Source organism: Lottia gigantea (assembly GCF_000327385.1).
Source record: "Lottia gigantea unplaced genomic scaffold LOTGIsca_51, whole genome shotgun sequence".
NCBI classification, from domain to species: Eukaryota; Metazoa; Mollusca; class Gastropoda; family Lottiidae; genus Lottia; species Lottia gigantea.
In genome coordinates this window covers 1,038,852-1,053,644 of record NW_008709752.1, presented here as the reverse complement: position 1 = coordinate 1,053,644, position 14,793 = coordinate 1,038,852, and the positions used below count along the sequence as shown (strand labels likewise).

General features: G+C 33.9%; 1 protein-coding gene across 1 annotated transcript; it reads left to right on the top strand.

Moving 5' to 3' along the window:
* Positions 1–2,331: 2,331 nt before the first annotated feature.
* On the top strand, positions 2,332–14,684 carry LOTGIDRAFT_125797 (hypothetical protein; the record flags this gene model as incomplete). Its single annotated transcript, XM_009062430.1, has 13 exons — positions 2,332–2,448; positions 2,802–2,948; positions 3,425–4,069; positions 4,406–4,781; positions 4,968–5,178; positions 5,391–5,562; positions 5,828–6,070; positions 6,922–7,029; positions 11,155–11,286; positions 11,719–11,826; positions 12,818–12,983; positions 13,297–13,382; positions 14,520–14,684. Coding segments are annotated over 13 exons (2,676 nt in total), but the record flags the coding sequence as incomplete, so codon positions are not given.
* Positions 14,685–14,793: the final 109 nt, after the last annotated feature.

Sequence of the window (14,793 nt, the reverse complement as noted above, 5' to 3'; positions counted from 1 at the left end):
CTTAAACCAATATTCCCATCGTATTATAAAGATACAGAATTACATATGAGCCCCCCTTACATAGCCTAGGGCCTCAGCTGTTGTGTAGGGCCTGTAGCTAGCCCAATTTATTATTATTTTGAGGGAAGATTTAGTGGAATTGGGGAAACCACAGATGTTTGACTGAAAATTGGAATGGTGTAAATTGATGCTAGTAGTAGTAGTGACCTCGATACACAAACAAAATTTTAAAAGCTTCTTTACAATCTCTTTGAATATTACACACGTCATCCCATTATAGGCCACTACTAGTTGATCAAACCAAAATTTTACTCTCTTAAACGAAGTGTTGACACGTTTCTTATTTTTTGGGTTGAAATAGCGAAATGAAATACCATAAACTAATAGGGCTTTATTTGGGGTCCATTGCGCAAAAGATAAACATGCTGAAACCAATGACCTCGAGCTCAGGACAACCTTGACCTTTAATATGCTACGCCGCTTACAGTATTGACAAAAATGTTTATTGTACCCTATTTTGGGAAATGGACCAATATTTTTGTTGTTCCAAGATATAAAGAATATTCTATATAGATCATTGCATCATTTTACTGTGGCAAAATAAAATTATAGCGGAATATTTTGATAAATTCCTTCCGTTTACTTCCCTTGTTTCCCAGACAACCATGGCGACAAAATGGCGTCTTTTATTTACATGGAAAAAGAATGAAGGGTGTTTGGTACTGAGGGTGAAATAAACAGGTTGATTTATGGTAATTTTGGATGTTTGTCACAGTTAAGGTATGAAATTCGGGTTAATTCTGTGTCCTTTCTCCTTACTTGGTTATCAGAAATGTAGTAATCCTATTTATTTATTTTTTTTATTTGGCTTTGCTTGCTTAGACATCGCCATTGGCATTGACATTCGTGGCACTGTTGCTGGCTTGCTGTGTCACCCCCTCCCCTTGCCGTTGTGTTATTAATGTGAAACTTCGCATTGGATTGCTCTGTCAGTTGAGTTTCTTTGACAAATCCTTTCAGAATGTACCCAACGCCACTTTTATCAAGAACTTCCTTCCTCCGTGGGGATATTTTCCTTCCAACATCATTGTATGTGTCATGCGTCCTGTTTTGTCTTTGGTGACAATTCCCTGTATAGAATTATATGTAAATAAAATTAAAATTATTATATTAGATCTCTATTATCATTATTATTATCATATTGCCATTTACTCAGATTATTATAAGATTAATTATCATAGTGGATATTTAGCCATAAACCGGTTGAGATGCCTTTTTCAAGATTTCTGTTTACTGATAGGCAGTAAATTAAATTGAAAAGACAAATTCTCCATCAATGTACAGAGTGTTAAACACATACTATGAACTGTCAAGTGACTACCACTATACTAGCTGTCCATAGCTGTCTGCACTCAAAAAATATCATTGTCTAAGCCATCCATTGCGCTAACAGAGGTGTTGAGCTGAAAATTGGATTTGCTAAGGTCTGTATCTGTTTGAGTTAGTGTTTGCATACTCATGGAATCAAGTGTTTATACATATCTACAAGCTGATAATCATGGTCATTTATTTAGTTTTTTCCACAATGCTTTATTTTTAACATTCAGGTAGAAAATGGAAACATTACCCAGATTGAATACAGCATTAGAGTGTACAGTTGATACTGATCATAATGAAGAAATAGAAGTCCATTATAAAACAGGAGCCAGTTTTGTCGGTCAAGTTATAGATCATAAGAAGACTGGATGTGGCAAGTTTGTTTGGCCAAATGGTGCTACTTATGAAGGCGATTATAATGATAACCAAAGACATGGAAACGGTTAGTCTGCTATTAAAGTGTATTTTAACAGTGTAGATATCTTGAATATTTGAGTTTCATATTAGTTCATATTTTCAATTTGTGCAAAAAAAAAGTGGCTACAGGGATCCAACGCAGAGTGTTAAAGTTATTTTATTATTTATTCACTTTGTGTGGGTCGGGGAAGAATAAGAGTAAGATTTCAACAACTGTATTTTCATTTAGTTTGGGAATACATTCAAGATTCAGTCTTTTTTTTTAGAATTTTCGTGTAGTTTCTATTATCAAGTCTCACATTAAAGTTAACAGTTCAATAAGTTCAGATTATCCAGTCACAATTAAGTGTTATATTAAGCTATGGAAATTTCATATAGTCTAATCTTGGTGTTGAAGGATCACAAACACTGTGGTATAAATTTTGTTTCAAAGGCCAGGAAGATTATTTAGAAAGTAAATTGAAAGTAGTAGCAATCTATAATCATATTCACTAAATGATTTAAAATCATACCAGCTTATACACCCTAATTATATGAAAATCTTATGTGTATTATGTAGGAAAACAATATTGGCCTGATGGGAGTTATTACCATGGTGATTTCAACCTGGATGTCCGGCATGGTAATGGTAAAATAGTCTGGGCTAATGGTGAGGTGGGTATTATTTCTTTTTGGTCTAGAAATCTTTTATTTAAGGTATTTCCAATGCTTTTAACATTGATCTTCTTCAAGTTGAAAACTAAAAAGCAAATTCTGAATATTCTCATCTTCAAGATATCACGACCTCTTAAACATTGTTAGCATTAATGATACAGCTAATTATAGTTTTTGATTACACATGCTCTCATATTGTTTGTACAATCCATTCGAATCAAGAAGTAAAAAAAAAAAACTCTAAAAGGTTCTTAATATCTTGACATTGAGAAGATGGTTTATTCTTATTTATATTCAAATATTTGGAATGTTTTGTTTCTCTGCTTGAAACAAATTTTGATTGATATTTGCAGACATATGAAGGATGTTTTTATAAAGATCGTCGTCATGGTAATGGGTTATACACATGGGCTGATGGTTCATATTTCACAGGAACATTTCATATTGATAGAAAAGAAGGATATGGCAAATTTACTTTTGCTAATGGAAATATATTTGAGGTAAGAATTGACTTAAGACTTGAAAAGTTGAATGACATGTAACTTGCAAATTGACAGTGTTGTGTTACCAACTATCCAACATGAGAACTGCATGTTTTGTAATTTGTTTCTAGGCTACAATAAGAAATCAGCATAGGTCTGTCTATTCTGAGATGGATTATTGGAATATTCTTTTCTGAGCCACTCCGATAGGTCTTTGAATTATTTTTTAAAGTTTTTAATTTAATAGTACATCTAAATTCTAAATACATGTAGTAAATATACTATCTGGATATAATTTTACTTAAAATGTTAAATTTATAAATTTGTGGCAGTATTTGTTATAAAAAATGAAATATGATATGTAATTTCAAATTTCATCATGAACTGTTAATTGGTTAAGATAATCAGCTAAGGATGCCTGAATAGTAATATCAGTGACCATTTGTGGACCTATTCATAAATTGTTAATTTGACTTATATTTTTATAATTTCAGGGTTTATATAAAGAGGATGAAAGAGAAGGCCCTGGGGTCATGACCTATAAAGATGGCCGACAGGATGTGGGACTATGGCAACAAGAAAAGTTAATCAAAATATGTTCTGCTGTTGACGGAGCATTTACGCTTAAAGATCACCCAGAATTTGACTTGAATACAGACCATGTGACTTATCTGGAGATAGAAGAACCCAAAAATACAACCCAGAATTCAGGATTACTTGAAGACTTAGAAAATATAACACCAGACAAAATCTCCCATTTTTATAACGAGACTCTGGATCCAAGAAGTTATGCCATCAATAAAGAAGAATTCGATGAAGTATTTTTCAAAGATTTTGAACCAATTGTTCAAGACGAGAAGATTAGGGTGAAGAACAGCACGCCATCTTTGATTGAGATTCAGAAACATGTAATGAAACATTCTGGCGGTGAGAAATGTGTTGGGTTTGATGTTGCTAAGATAATGAATGGTGATAGAAGTGAGTTTAAGGAACCAGGACCACTAGAAGAGGCCAGTGACCAGTTTTTATTGGCTTGTATATCAGGACGTTTAACTGAGATAGAAGATCTACTACAGGCTGGTAAAGTACATGTTGATGCAGCTGATGTTAATGGTCATACAGCCTTAATTGGAGCTACTGTAAGTTCTTTTAGATCATTTGATCCCTTTCATTGGTGGTTATTTTCTTATCACCTTGGACAGATGTTTCTTTATCTGCTTGAACATATCACAAATGGGTTGGTGTCAAAATAATTTGTTTCCCTTTTGACTTAGTAAGATTTTTATGGCTGTGTTTTGAGATCAAAGCTTTCTTCACTTCAGAACAAGCAGCCACGTTCACAGGTAAATTTAGTCGCTGTGCAAGTTGTAGCTCTTTTTTCTGAAAATTTATATCCACATGTGAGTTTTCCCAAGCATTGACTGTGTAGTGATATAAGACCACTCTCTATACTCTTTGAAATGTATTTATTTTAGGTTGGATGGCATATTGATATTATCAACCTATTGTTAAACCATGGAGCTGATATTAACAAACTTAACGATGAAGGTTGCTCCGCCCTGTCTGCTGGTGTTATATTTTATTATCCAATCGAAAGCTTTCTATATAATATTGCAGAAAGATATCTAGTGAAACCACCTTTTGATCTGGAACAAGATAAGGACTCAAAAGGTTCTCTTTCAAAACGCAAAAAAACAGAGAGTTATGAAAGACGCATGAGTCACATGACTAACTTTAGTGTATTGAGTTCAACTGGGTCTGAACGGAGACCAGTCTCGCAGCGAAGTGAACCAGAGGATGTGATTGAAGGGAAAGATAGACTAATTTTACCTCCTATTTCTAAAGGAGTGAGTCGGGACAGTGGAGTCCATCATAATGATAGTCTAGATAGTTGTTATATCTCTGATAAAGGTCTACCACGCAGCATGGAATCAGACAGCCGCGAAGAAGAAATTCAGAATATTATGATTGACAAAACTGACAAGGCGCAAACCAAGGACGAGGACAGAGATTCCTTATTTGGAAGTGATGAAGAAGGGAATTTTTTGGGAGATGGAGATGGTTGTGAGAAGATTGATGAATTTGAGTCAAATATCAGTGTCCATAATTACCATATATCAGTGACCAGAAACCTGCTGGAGAAATGTGCCACTACTCTGAGTACCAATGAGAAGATAGTGAGTAGAGAGAGAAGCAAGGAGAGTTGTAGTGAAGGCAAGGCTAGATTATTAGCTATACAAATATCATTGTAAGTATTGGGGTTCAAGATTACTATTTACATCTAATTTAATAATGTTTTGTACAACTACCACTGGCTACATTTTATTTGTAAAAATGGCTTTACTATAGTTAGGTTTGATCTCGAAAGTATTGAACCCTTTTATGAAGTAAATAAACTATAATGTACAACTAAGCAGACTAAGAATTAGTTCACCTGACAAAATTTTCATATTTTTGTAGGAGAGGAACAATGAAACAGACTATAGATCTATTGTTAAGAAGAGGAGCTAATCCTAATGCCTCTGGTGTACCAATGCCTGTGATATTTTTCGCTATCAAGGCTGCTGATACAAGTATGGTTAAAACATTGTTGTCAAAGGGAGCCTCTACAGATAGTAGACTACCAACAGATGTAAGTTACTTAATATATCTTTGAACTTTGTCTCTACCATTTTATTTTGGCCATCGGTAAAGCTTAATAGAAAGTAGAGGGGTGTCAAATAGATAACTGACACTAGTATATGCCTATCAAGCCTTGTCATATTATGTCTTACTGTAAGCCCTTTTTGTGCTAAAAACAAAGTCTGACCATCCATTTAGTCTTTAAGTACCTAATTGCTTGAGCTAACTGTCTGTATTCCAACTGTATTGGATGTGATGTTGTACATATATTTTAGAAAGGAGGTTTAGCTCCCTTACATATAGCATGTGCTATACCAGGGGAAGAAGGTGTTGAGATAACAGAAATGCTGTTAGAGGCATTAGCTGATCCTGATGTACGGGCCGAGCAAGATGATTCTTTTCTGAAAAAAGATTTTGAAGAAGAATGGTCAAAGGATGAGATATCTGAGTCAAGTAAAAGTATATTAGGAGGGAGAACTCCTCTACAGATAGCATGTGCTCGAGATGACAATTATAAGGTAGGTTATAACTCCTTCAACACAACTATAAATGACAAATTTGCACAAATAACAAGATATTACTGATAAAACATGTTTCTAGGATCACATCTTGTATTTTCATTAATTAATCATAGTTATATTTTACAACCTTATTTTCTAATGATCAATATTTTATAGAAATTAAGACCAAGTATCAGTATGTTACTTGCTCGACTTGTGGAAAGTCTTTTATCCATTTGTATTTCATTAACTAAATTTTATATGAATTAACGTTGAAATTAGATGGGTATTAACTAGGTTGACAAGTAGTATATTCTTACTAGTTAACATATTTAAACAAACCAATTCATGATGAAATAAATAAAGCTTGAACTTCTTACGGCATTGATCGTTTTAACATTTTATCTTATGAAATAGAAGCTAGTGCAAGTCATGAGTTTTGTTAAAAAAAAAAAGGGGTGGAGCTTCAGTCACGCTTGAAAAAGATTCCTGTATCCGAATTGAAAAGTTGCTTAAATTAAAGAGGAGTAGTATATCCATAATAGTGTTTTATTTATATAACATCAAAATTTGCTAGTTGTAGCATATCTAAGCTCCACCTACTTTCCTCTAATTGGCTTCTATGTTAAGTTATCCAAGTATGGTAAAACAACAATTTGCTCGAACACACATTTTAAACAATTTACTTCTTAAAAATATCAAAGAAAAAAATGCAATTTATGTTACAATTTATTATAATACACAAGATGTGTTTGGTTTGATCCATTTTTTTTTACACATCCTTAAATTTACATTTCTATTTCTTTATTGTGGAAAATTATCAAACAGGTTGACCTTTGTGTCATTATTCAGTATTTTATTTTTTCCAGCATGCATGTAAAGTGGTAAAGTTACTATTAGACCATAAAGCTAATCCTAATTTACTGTGTAATGGTTTTTCACCTTTAGCTCTGGCTATAGCAAGTGGTAATGATATGGTAAGTCTATATATATATCGTCGGTGGGCTTCCAAAATCGCGAATATGCAGAATTCAAAATTTTTCAGGACAGACAAAAAACTGCATAACTTTGTTAATAATGGAAGAATAATGTTAGTTTTTGGTATATATAGTTCTTATGCGTCTTTACATACTATGCTGGTACATTTTTGTGTGGGTCTACATTCGTGACGTCAGAAATGGATATACGCGATTTTGACATTACAATTTGAGAAAAATGATGTTATACATCATTTTGATTTTAACAGATAGACATGTTTTATGAATATTTTTATGATATAATGAAAAATATATCATTCAAACGAGTTAACAAATTTTATTAAAAAAAAAAATCATTTCAATAAAAACAAAGAATGACGATATCTACTTGATATTCTGTATGAAAAGAGTGTACTGCAAAATAAATCTCAAAGAATGAAATTAAAACGGCTTAGTTACTATTACAATAAAATATAACAATACAAATAAACTCATTCTCAATGTGGATTAGATGGGCATGAGTTAATCGTGAATAAGGCCATCATAAAACGGGTGGTAATCCTTAGGAATAACTGCTTTTAGTTCCTGCAAATGTTTGTATTTCTTTGCTTTGATTTTTGGTTTTACATCATAAAGTTTTGGAATGGTGAACTGTGTTTCGGATGCCTCTGAGTTTCGACGTCTACAAGGTAACTCTTCAAATTCTGTATCAGAATACCGTAACTTATGGGAGATAATTCCGTTTTTGTATTGGAGAAGTCTTATATTAGTAACTACAGGGTCTCCACTACCGCGACCAGGACGGATTGAGGTATAGTACTTCAATTCCGAATATTTCCGAAAAAAATCACTGGAGAGATACTTTACTTTGTACGGAGGAGAAACACGGGCAGTACCTATTAGATCTACATAATTTTGTGGAACGTAAATAGGCTTGTTGCGTAAACGCCTCTCGATAGTGCTATGGACACTGTCACACTCCATTTGGGTGTGACCTTTCTCTAGAAATTTTTGGACAATTGTAATATTCTTATCTTCAGATAGTTTTAGAAGGGTATTAGATAAGATGACGTTTCGATTTTGGTATGTACAACCATCACTGAAAATTATAAGTTCGTCTATATGTCCCGACAAATTATCGATGTAATCCGCTAAACACGAGGCAAAGGAGTTCGCGGAAAGTTCTCCCTCCCCTTCGTGCCAAAAGTAGCAAACAACCTGCCTTGTGTTCAAGTCATATATTGTGTAATTGTGACAGCCTAACTTAGTTTTATAATACATGGAGCTAGCTTGAATACGTGGACTGAGGAGCAATGACTGGAGATCAAGGGTTATGACTTTAATACGATTGTCATTTTCAGCTCGTGCTTTGTCATTGGACTTTTCATTCCTCGCCTCATTTTTCAGATTAATATGGTTGTTATAATCGATCTCTGAGATATTTCCGGCTTCGAATCCACAGCAAATATCACACTGGTCCTTCTTAGGACGAGAAAGCGACAAATTCAAATCATCAAAACATGACTTAAAGGCCTTCTTACAAACAATGCCCACTCCTTCAGTTGTACAATACTGTTTGTAAACTCGATATAAGTCTGCGAATGTGGTGAAAATGGGTTCAAGATATTTCTTATTCGATGTTGCGCGACAGTAATGAGAAGGTAGGTTTGGTAGTTTCCCCAGAAATTCTTTGGCTGCAATGACTTTGTTATCAGTGCGTTGCGTATTGCGTCGTTTATCTGGTGTTTTGTTCGGTACACCCACACTAACATCTTTCATCCACTCGTAAACCATCTTGTCTTTAAGTCCAAGAGTATTTAACATCATATTGCGACAGACGGGAAGGCGTTGTTCATTCTTTTTCAAGAAATAGTTAAAGGAATACTTCTTTCGACTTTCGCCCGTTTTCTCCCTCCTTTCTTTTACTTCAACCTTGTCTATCAATCCAGCAACAAAAACTCTCTTTTGATCCCAATTTAAGTTCGTCCAAAAACGATCAAATATAGAAGATCGTTCATCCTCACTGAATGCAGTGCATTTTTTCCCTATTGCACACAATCGAGTACAATTCCTTTCTCCCAATGTTCTCTTTTGCTTCTCAGATGAATACACATAATGACCCTCGTCATCTTTCTTTATCCCGCTATAATCCTTTCCTTCCATTCGTAATTGCTTTTGTATGTTCTTTTTCCATTTTTCTGGCATGGCTTTTCCTGGCTTTGATCTTTTATGTGGGGGGTTGTGTGTGGGTGTATTTGGGGATGAAGGTACAGAGGTTGTTGAAATTGGTCTAATTGGAGAGTGGGCAAGATCTTCATCAGAGGAGGAACATTCGAAAAGTTTTCTTTTCTTCCTTGGTTTCCAATCAGGATCTCTATCAGAATCGTCAGCATCAGATTCAGTCTCCGGTAGAGTGCTATCACTAAGTGATGATTTGTTCATCGTGTACCGCGGCCTTTTGTTTGTTTGAGTTTCAGGTTTGTCAGAAAATACCCCATCACAGGTCTGATTTGTGGATTGATCTTGTGCTGTGGAACCAATGGGCGAGTGCGAATCTATCTCGACTTCTTGAGCATCATGTAAATGCAAACTTGTGAGACTATCATCATCGTTTTTGAGAGGTAAGTAAGAACAAGATGGATTACATTGGTTTAGTAATTCTGATGGTGATTTTAGGTGAATTGAGTTTGAAGTCTGAACATCGACATTTTCATGATAGTTTTCGGGGAGGTTATAATACATGCCAATGGGTTCGGCAATATATGTCTGAACTTGATTCGATTCTGAGCAAGATACACTGGGTATACATGAATATATTGTGGCGTCTGGTTGAGATAGAAATGTTACATCGTCATCTGGTAGGGTTAAAGATTGTGGTACATGTTTGATTGTGGCTTCTGGTTCAGATAGAAATATATCATTGTTTTCAGGAGGGGTTATAGCTTGTGGCACAGGTTTTTTTGTAAGAATAGCAGAAGGTAAAGGTTGATTATCTGTTTTTTTACAATTTTTATCATTAGCATCTCCGCAGTTGTTTTCATTTATTGAATTCTTGGTGGACTTTATTGCCAGACTAACCAAATATTTTCCTCTCGAATAACTGGCCATTTTGATGATTGTGAGGATATTATAATATCAACTGAAATAATAAAAAACAAAGTATCATTCAGTATTCACTTACAGGCCTATTTTGATAATAATAATATGATATAAATACGACCTTAAGACAAATATATACCGTTATTCTAAAAACGCGAAAATACGAATAATAACCAAATAATTTTTTCAAGGCTTAGTTACAAAATCGCGTATGTCAAAATTTACTTTATTTTAACGAACTTTTGTATGGACATAATATCAAAAATTCATTACAATGATGCAATATGCATTGCAGGACACAGCATTACAGATTAGGAGAGAATTTACTAAAAAATATTAAGTCGTCAACGTAAAAAGTTCTGTTGTACAAAGGACGTCCTATCATAAAGCAACTAATATGTATGCAAAAAGTTATTTAAACCATCCTTGGTGTGGTTTAGCTATGTAATAGTGTTCGTAAGACATTTAGGTAAATTGCGAAAGAATTATTACATTACCTCTGGCACTCTGGCATAGTTTGTTTGCTGCACATTTTGTCCTGACAAAAAAAGTTTGAGGTACGTGATTTTGGAAGACCCAATTTTACACCAATCAATATACGCCAATTTGTCACATGTTTGAAAAGACAACTTTTTATTGGCTTAGAACCACCAAATCCATATAAAAATGTGCGGAATATACTGCTGATTCCAAATAATCGAAAAAGTGATTTTAGTGAAAATGGCCATATACGCGGTTTTGTAAGCCCACCGACGATATGTACTAATTTTCTTCATAACTCAAAACAAATTGAAGTAAAACTGGCTTATTTCTTGAAAAATGACCCAAAAGATAAAGACATTCAGGGTCTTTAATAGATACTCTGGATAAACACAACCTCATAGTCAAAAGTGTATATTTTCTCTTTCCACAGTAAGGCTTTAAAATTAAATGTGTTAAAAAATTATGTTTTTGTCATGTGACAGGTGTTGAAAGGTTTAGGAACAGTGGCATATTTTTGAATTCTCTGTTGGTTCTATATTGTAGGCTATAGATGAATTACTGACCTACGGAGCTGACCCTAGTTTACCATTAACTCATGGTGTAGGTAGCGCCCTCTGTGTTGCCACATCTACAGAATACGAAGATCGTCGACCAATACAATCTAGAATACAGCTGGTAAGTATTAGATTTATAAATAGTTACACCGTCCTTCTATATTTTCCTTGTCAAAAACTTATTTTGAATTTCATGGCAAAAAATATATAAAGACAAGAACTTGTTGATCAGATTTATTGTAATTGGAATGAACATGGGACTCAAGCAGAGTCAATATGGTGAAATTTGCTGTTGGTGCTGCATGGTTTGCTGGCAGACAACAAGTTATTGTCTAGACAACAAGTTATTGTCCGCTTCCGACTCAAGATGATATCACAGACTACGAAAAGCTGTTTTGTAGCCAAATTTTCCTTTCATCGCATCCTGCAGGATGCTGCAAGTCATGAATGTCCTAATGAAGGTTGCAGGATGTAGACACTCTTTCTGTCATTGTTTTTTTGCCATTAACAGACACCATAAGAATACTAAACGTTCCAATACATACCATTGTAGATTGATAAGTTAGTAAAATGTGGAGGGAATATTTTATCACCGATATTAATAGGACCAAAACGATTGACTGGTACAGCTGTAGACTATTCTTATTATATGTTTAACCAGGTAAGTAAGTCTTTACTTTATATAATATACAGGTTGGATAGAATCAAGATAGTATACCTAGAATGAAACCCCTTAACATTTGTTTGAACTTTTCCAAACATGCATTTTTCAATCACTGTGATACTTTGTTATAGAAGAGCTCATTTGCAAAATAAGGGGTGTTTTTGTCTTTTTCCAGTCTTGTATATGGTATATTTAGAGCTTATGTTCAATAAGGACATAAATTCTAGAAAAGGGTGATGCAAAAATGAAGTTGGTTAGTGGTTGAATATAAATGATTAATATCTGAAAGTTAGGATATTGGTTAGAATGTCATTTCAAGCAGTAGTGGGTCTAGCAGGCACATATAAGAAAGCTGATGCACTTAAAGCTTAATTCAGCAGGTCACAGGCTTTATTTATAGTTGCAACGCTTCTATTCTAGTCGTAAAGATCTTGATCTGATCTTGAGTCTTTTAAGTTATAATGTATAAAAATGGCAACTTTAGACAATAACCATAGTAACAGTCTTATTTATAAACTTAAATCCATTGGGAATTTATACAAATGATCATTTTTTGTTTGAAGGTTATCAAATCATGTGGTAGGTATTTCTAACTGAAAGGTTTATACTCTCTAGGCCTACCTATACCTTTAATCTACATGTATAACTTCACACTTGATAATATATGTCATCATCTTTATTATACAATTCACTGTCCTGTCTTGATTGCCTCATAGACAATCTATGATTTCAATAGCCCTATCTGTCAAAAAGTCTAACTTTAAGAATTTTTAGGACGAAAAACAGAAAATTTGCGTACACCCTCTAAATTCCCGATCATCTTCAGTTGTTTCTCATTGTCAAGTTTGCATGAGTTGCCATGGAAAATAATTTGTGTAAAAAAATATAGTTTTTTTTGGCATGTATTTTAGAAAATATGCACTCAATTTTCACTATTTATCATATATTCATGGAATGTTTCATTATTGTTGCATGTTTCACTCCACAGGATAGAAGAATTGCACACATGCCCTATCACGCCCTGACGCATGCTGAACGCGAGACATACAACGCACGACGTAAATTATTAGGTCACATTGGAGACATAATGCGTGTTAAAGCCACAGAGAGAGAAAAACAAAGAATGGAAGATGAGTTGAGAGAAGGTTTGAAAAGTAAGTTTGGTAATCAGGAAAACAATGTTTTTGGGCAGAAATTGCAGAAATGGTGTAATGCTGATTTTGATGCTTATTTCCTCAAACAATTTTATGCATGATAATAGTTTACACATTTTTAAGATAAATGGATTTAAAATGTTTTGATAACACTTTTTGCAATGTTAAGTAGCAATGATTTGCAAATTTGATAGATTATCAACAAATTCACAGACAAAATCAAAGCGAAAAGTGTATTGAAAGTTCCATCAATTTGTATTCATACATGTTCTAGGTGCTGGTCCAAGTCCAGGTTTTGTATACACTGGAGCAGGTGCCCCACTTCCTCCAGGGTCACGGGGCAAAGGTAAAGGAGGTCAAGTGTCATTTGACCCACCAGTGGCTACAGAGACAACCACTGTAGATGGTGCTCAACCAGTTGTTAGGTGAGTTTTGTCTTTGATTGAGAACTCAAAATTATAATTTATCTTTTTGTACAAATGAATTTTAATTGCCAACAGCTCATTTCATCTAATGTTGCAGTGTAGCAGAAACACAGTCCTCATCAGCACAGCTAGTTTTATACAAGGAAATTTAACTCTCTAGAATTAGACTGTTGATTGAATATGTCTTTTTTAACAGCTGATCCTTTGTCAAACCTCTTAGCAATGATCTTTCTCGCATTATCTGCACAGCTAGAATAGTGAGAAAGATGACTTATCCAAGGACACTAGAGGAGTAACCATATTTATGACTATTATTTTATAGGAAAAAGCGTAAACTTCCAATAAGGTTTGATAGTCTATAGAATAGCTATAACTACTATTAGGTGTAGCAATATAAAAATTGTTCTGTGGTAAATCCACAATAGTGCTAGATTTTAAGCCCGTAATTGCATAAGAATGGAAACTGGCTAGATAAAGACCATACAAAGCTATAATCTATTAGTCCATTAAGATAGATAGAAATAGTTAGGCTAGAACTATACCTTAAACAAATTCTGTTATATCTTCATTCTAAAGTTTATATCATATATAGTTAGTTTAACTGTGATCCCAAGTTCTGATACTATATAATTGTGAATATAATGCTCATCTCTTCTTACTCTCAAATGAATATACAAAATTGATATCTTTGTAAATATATGAAATTCATTACTAATAAAGAACTGATTCATTTTCTCTCAGAACAGGATTGTTGATTTAATTTTTCACCGATCAATTATTCTTAATTTCAAAACCACATTTTCTACAATAATAAATTTTGTGAATGAAAGTGAAAAAAAATATATAAGCTTACTTTATACTTAACCAGGACAATTGAGATGATGAGTTAATTATTTTGGAAATGTTGACCTTGACATAGCGGTGTTTTATTATTGTACAGAAAGTGCCAACAAACAGAAAACGGTCCAGAGCTTAATCTGAACAGACTTGTTCCTTCTGCACAGAAAAAAGATTTTCAGGGTAGTTTCAAATTCAAATGTGAATTCAGCTTAGAACTGTTTGAATTTCAAAACATTATTTCAATAAATTGTTATTTTTATCCAACAGAAAGCCGTTATTAAAATATTGTTATGAATGTGGTAGATCTGTTGGTGTAAGATTGTCACCATGTACTAGGTGTAAAGAAGTCTACTACTGTAGTAAGGCCTGTAAAATCAAGGCCTGGAATTCAAGACATAAAGATGAATGTATTAGAATTGGAAGTAAGTCGGCCTGATAGGAAACTTGTGAAAAGTTTGTGGGAGTAAGGCATGGACTCAAACTTTGTTTTGTGTCACATGTTAATTCTTTCTGGCTTTTCCACTTTCTAAATCCAAGATTCCTGT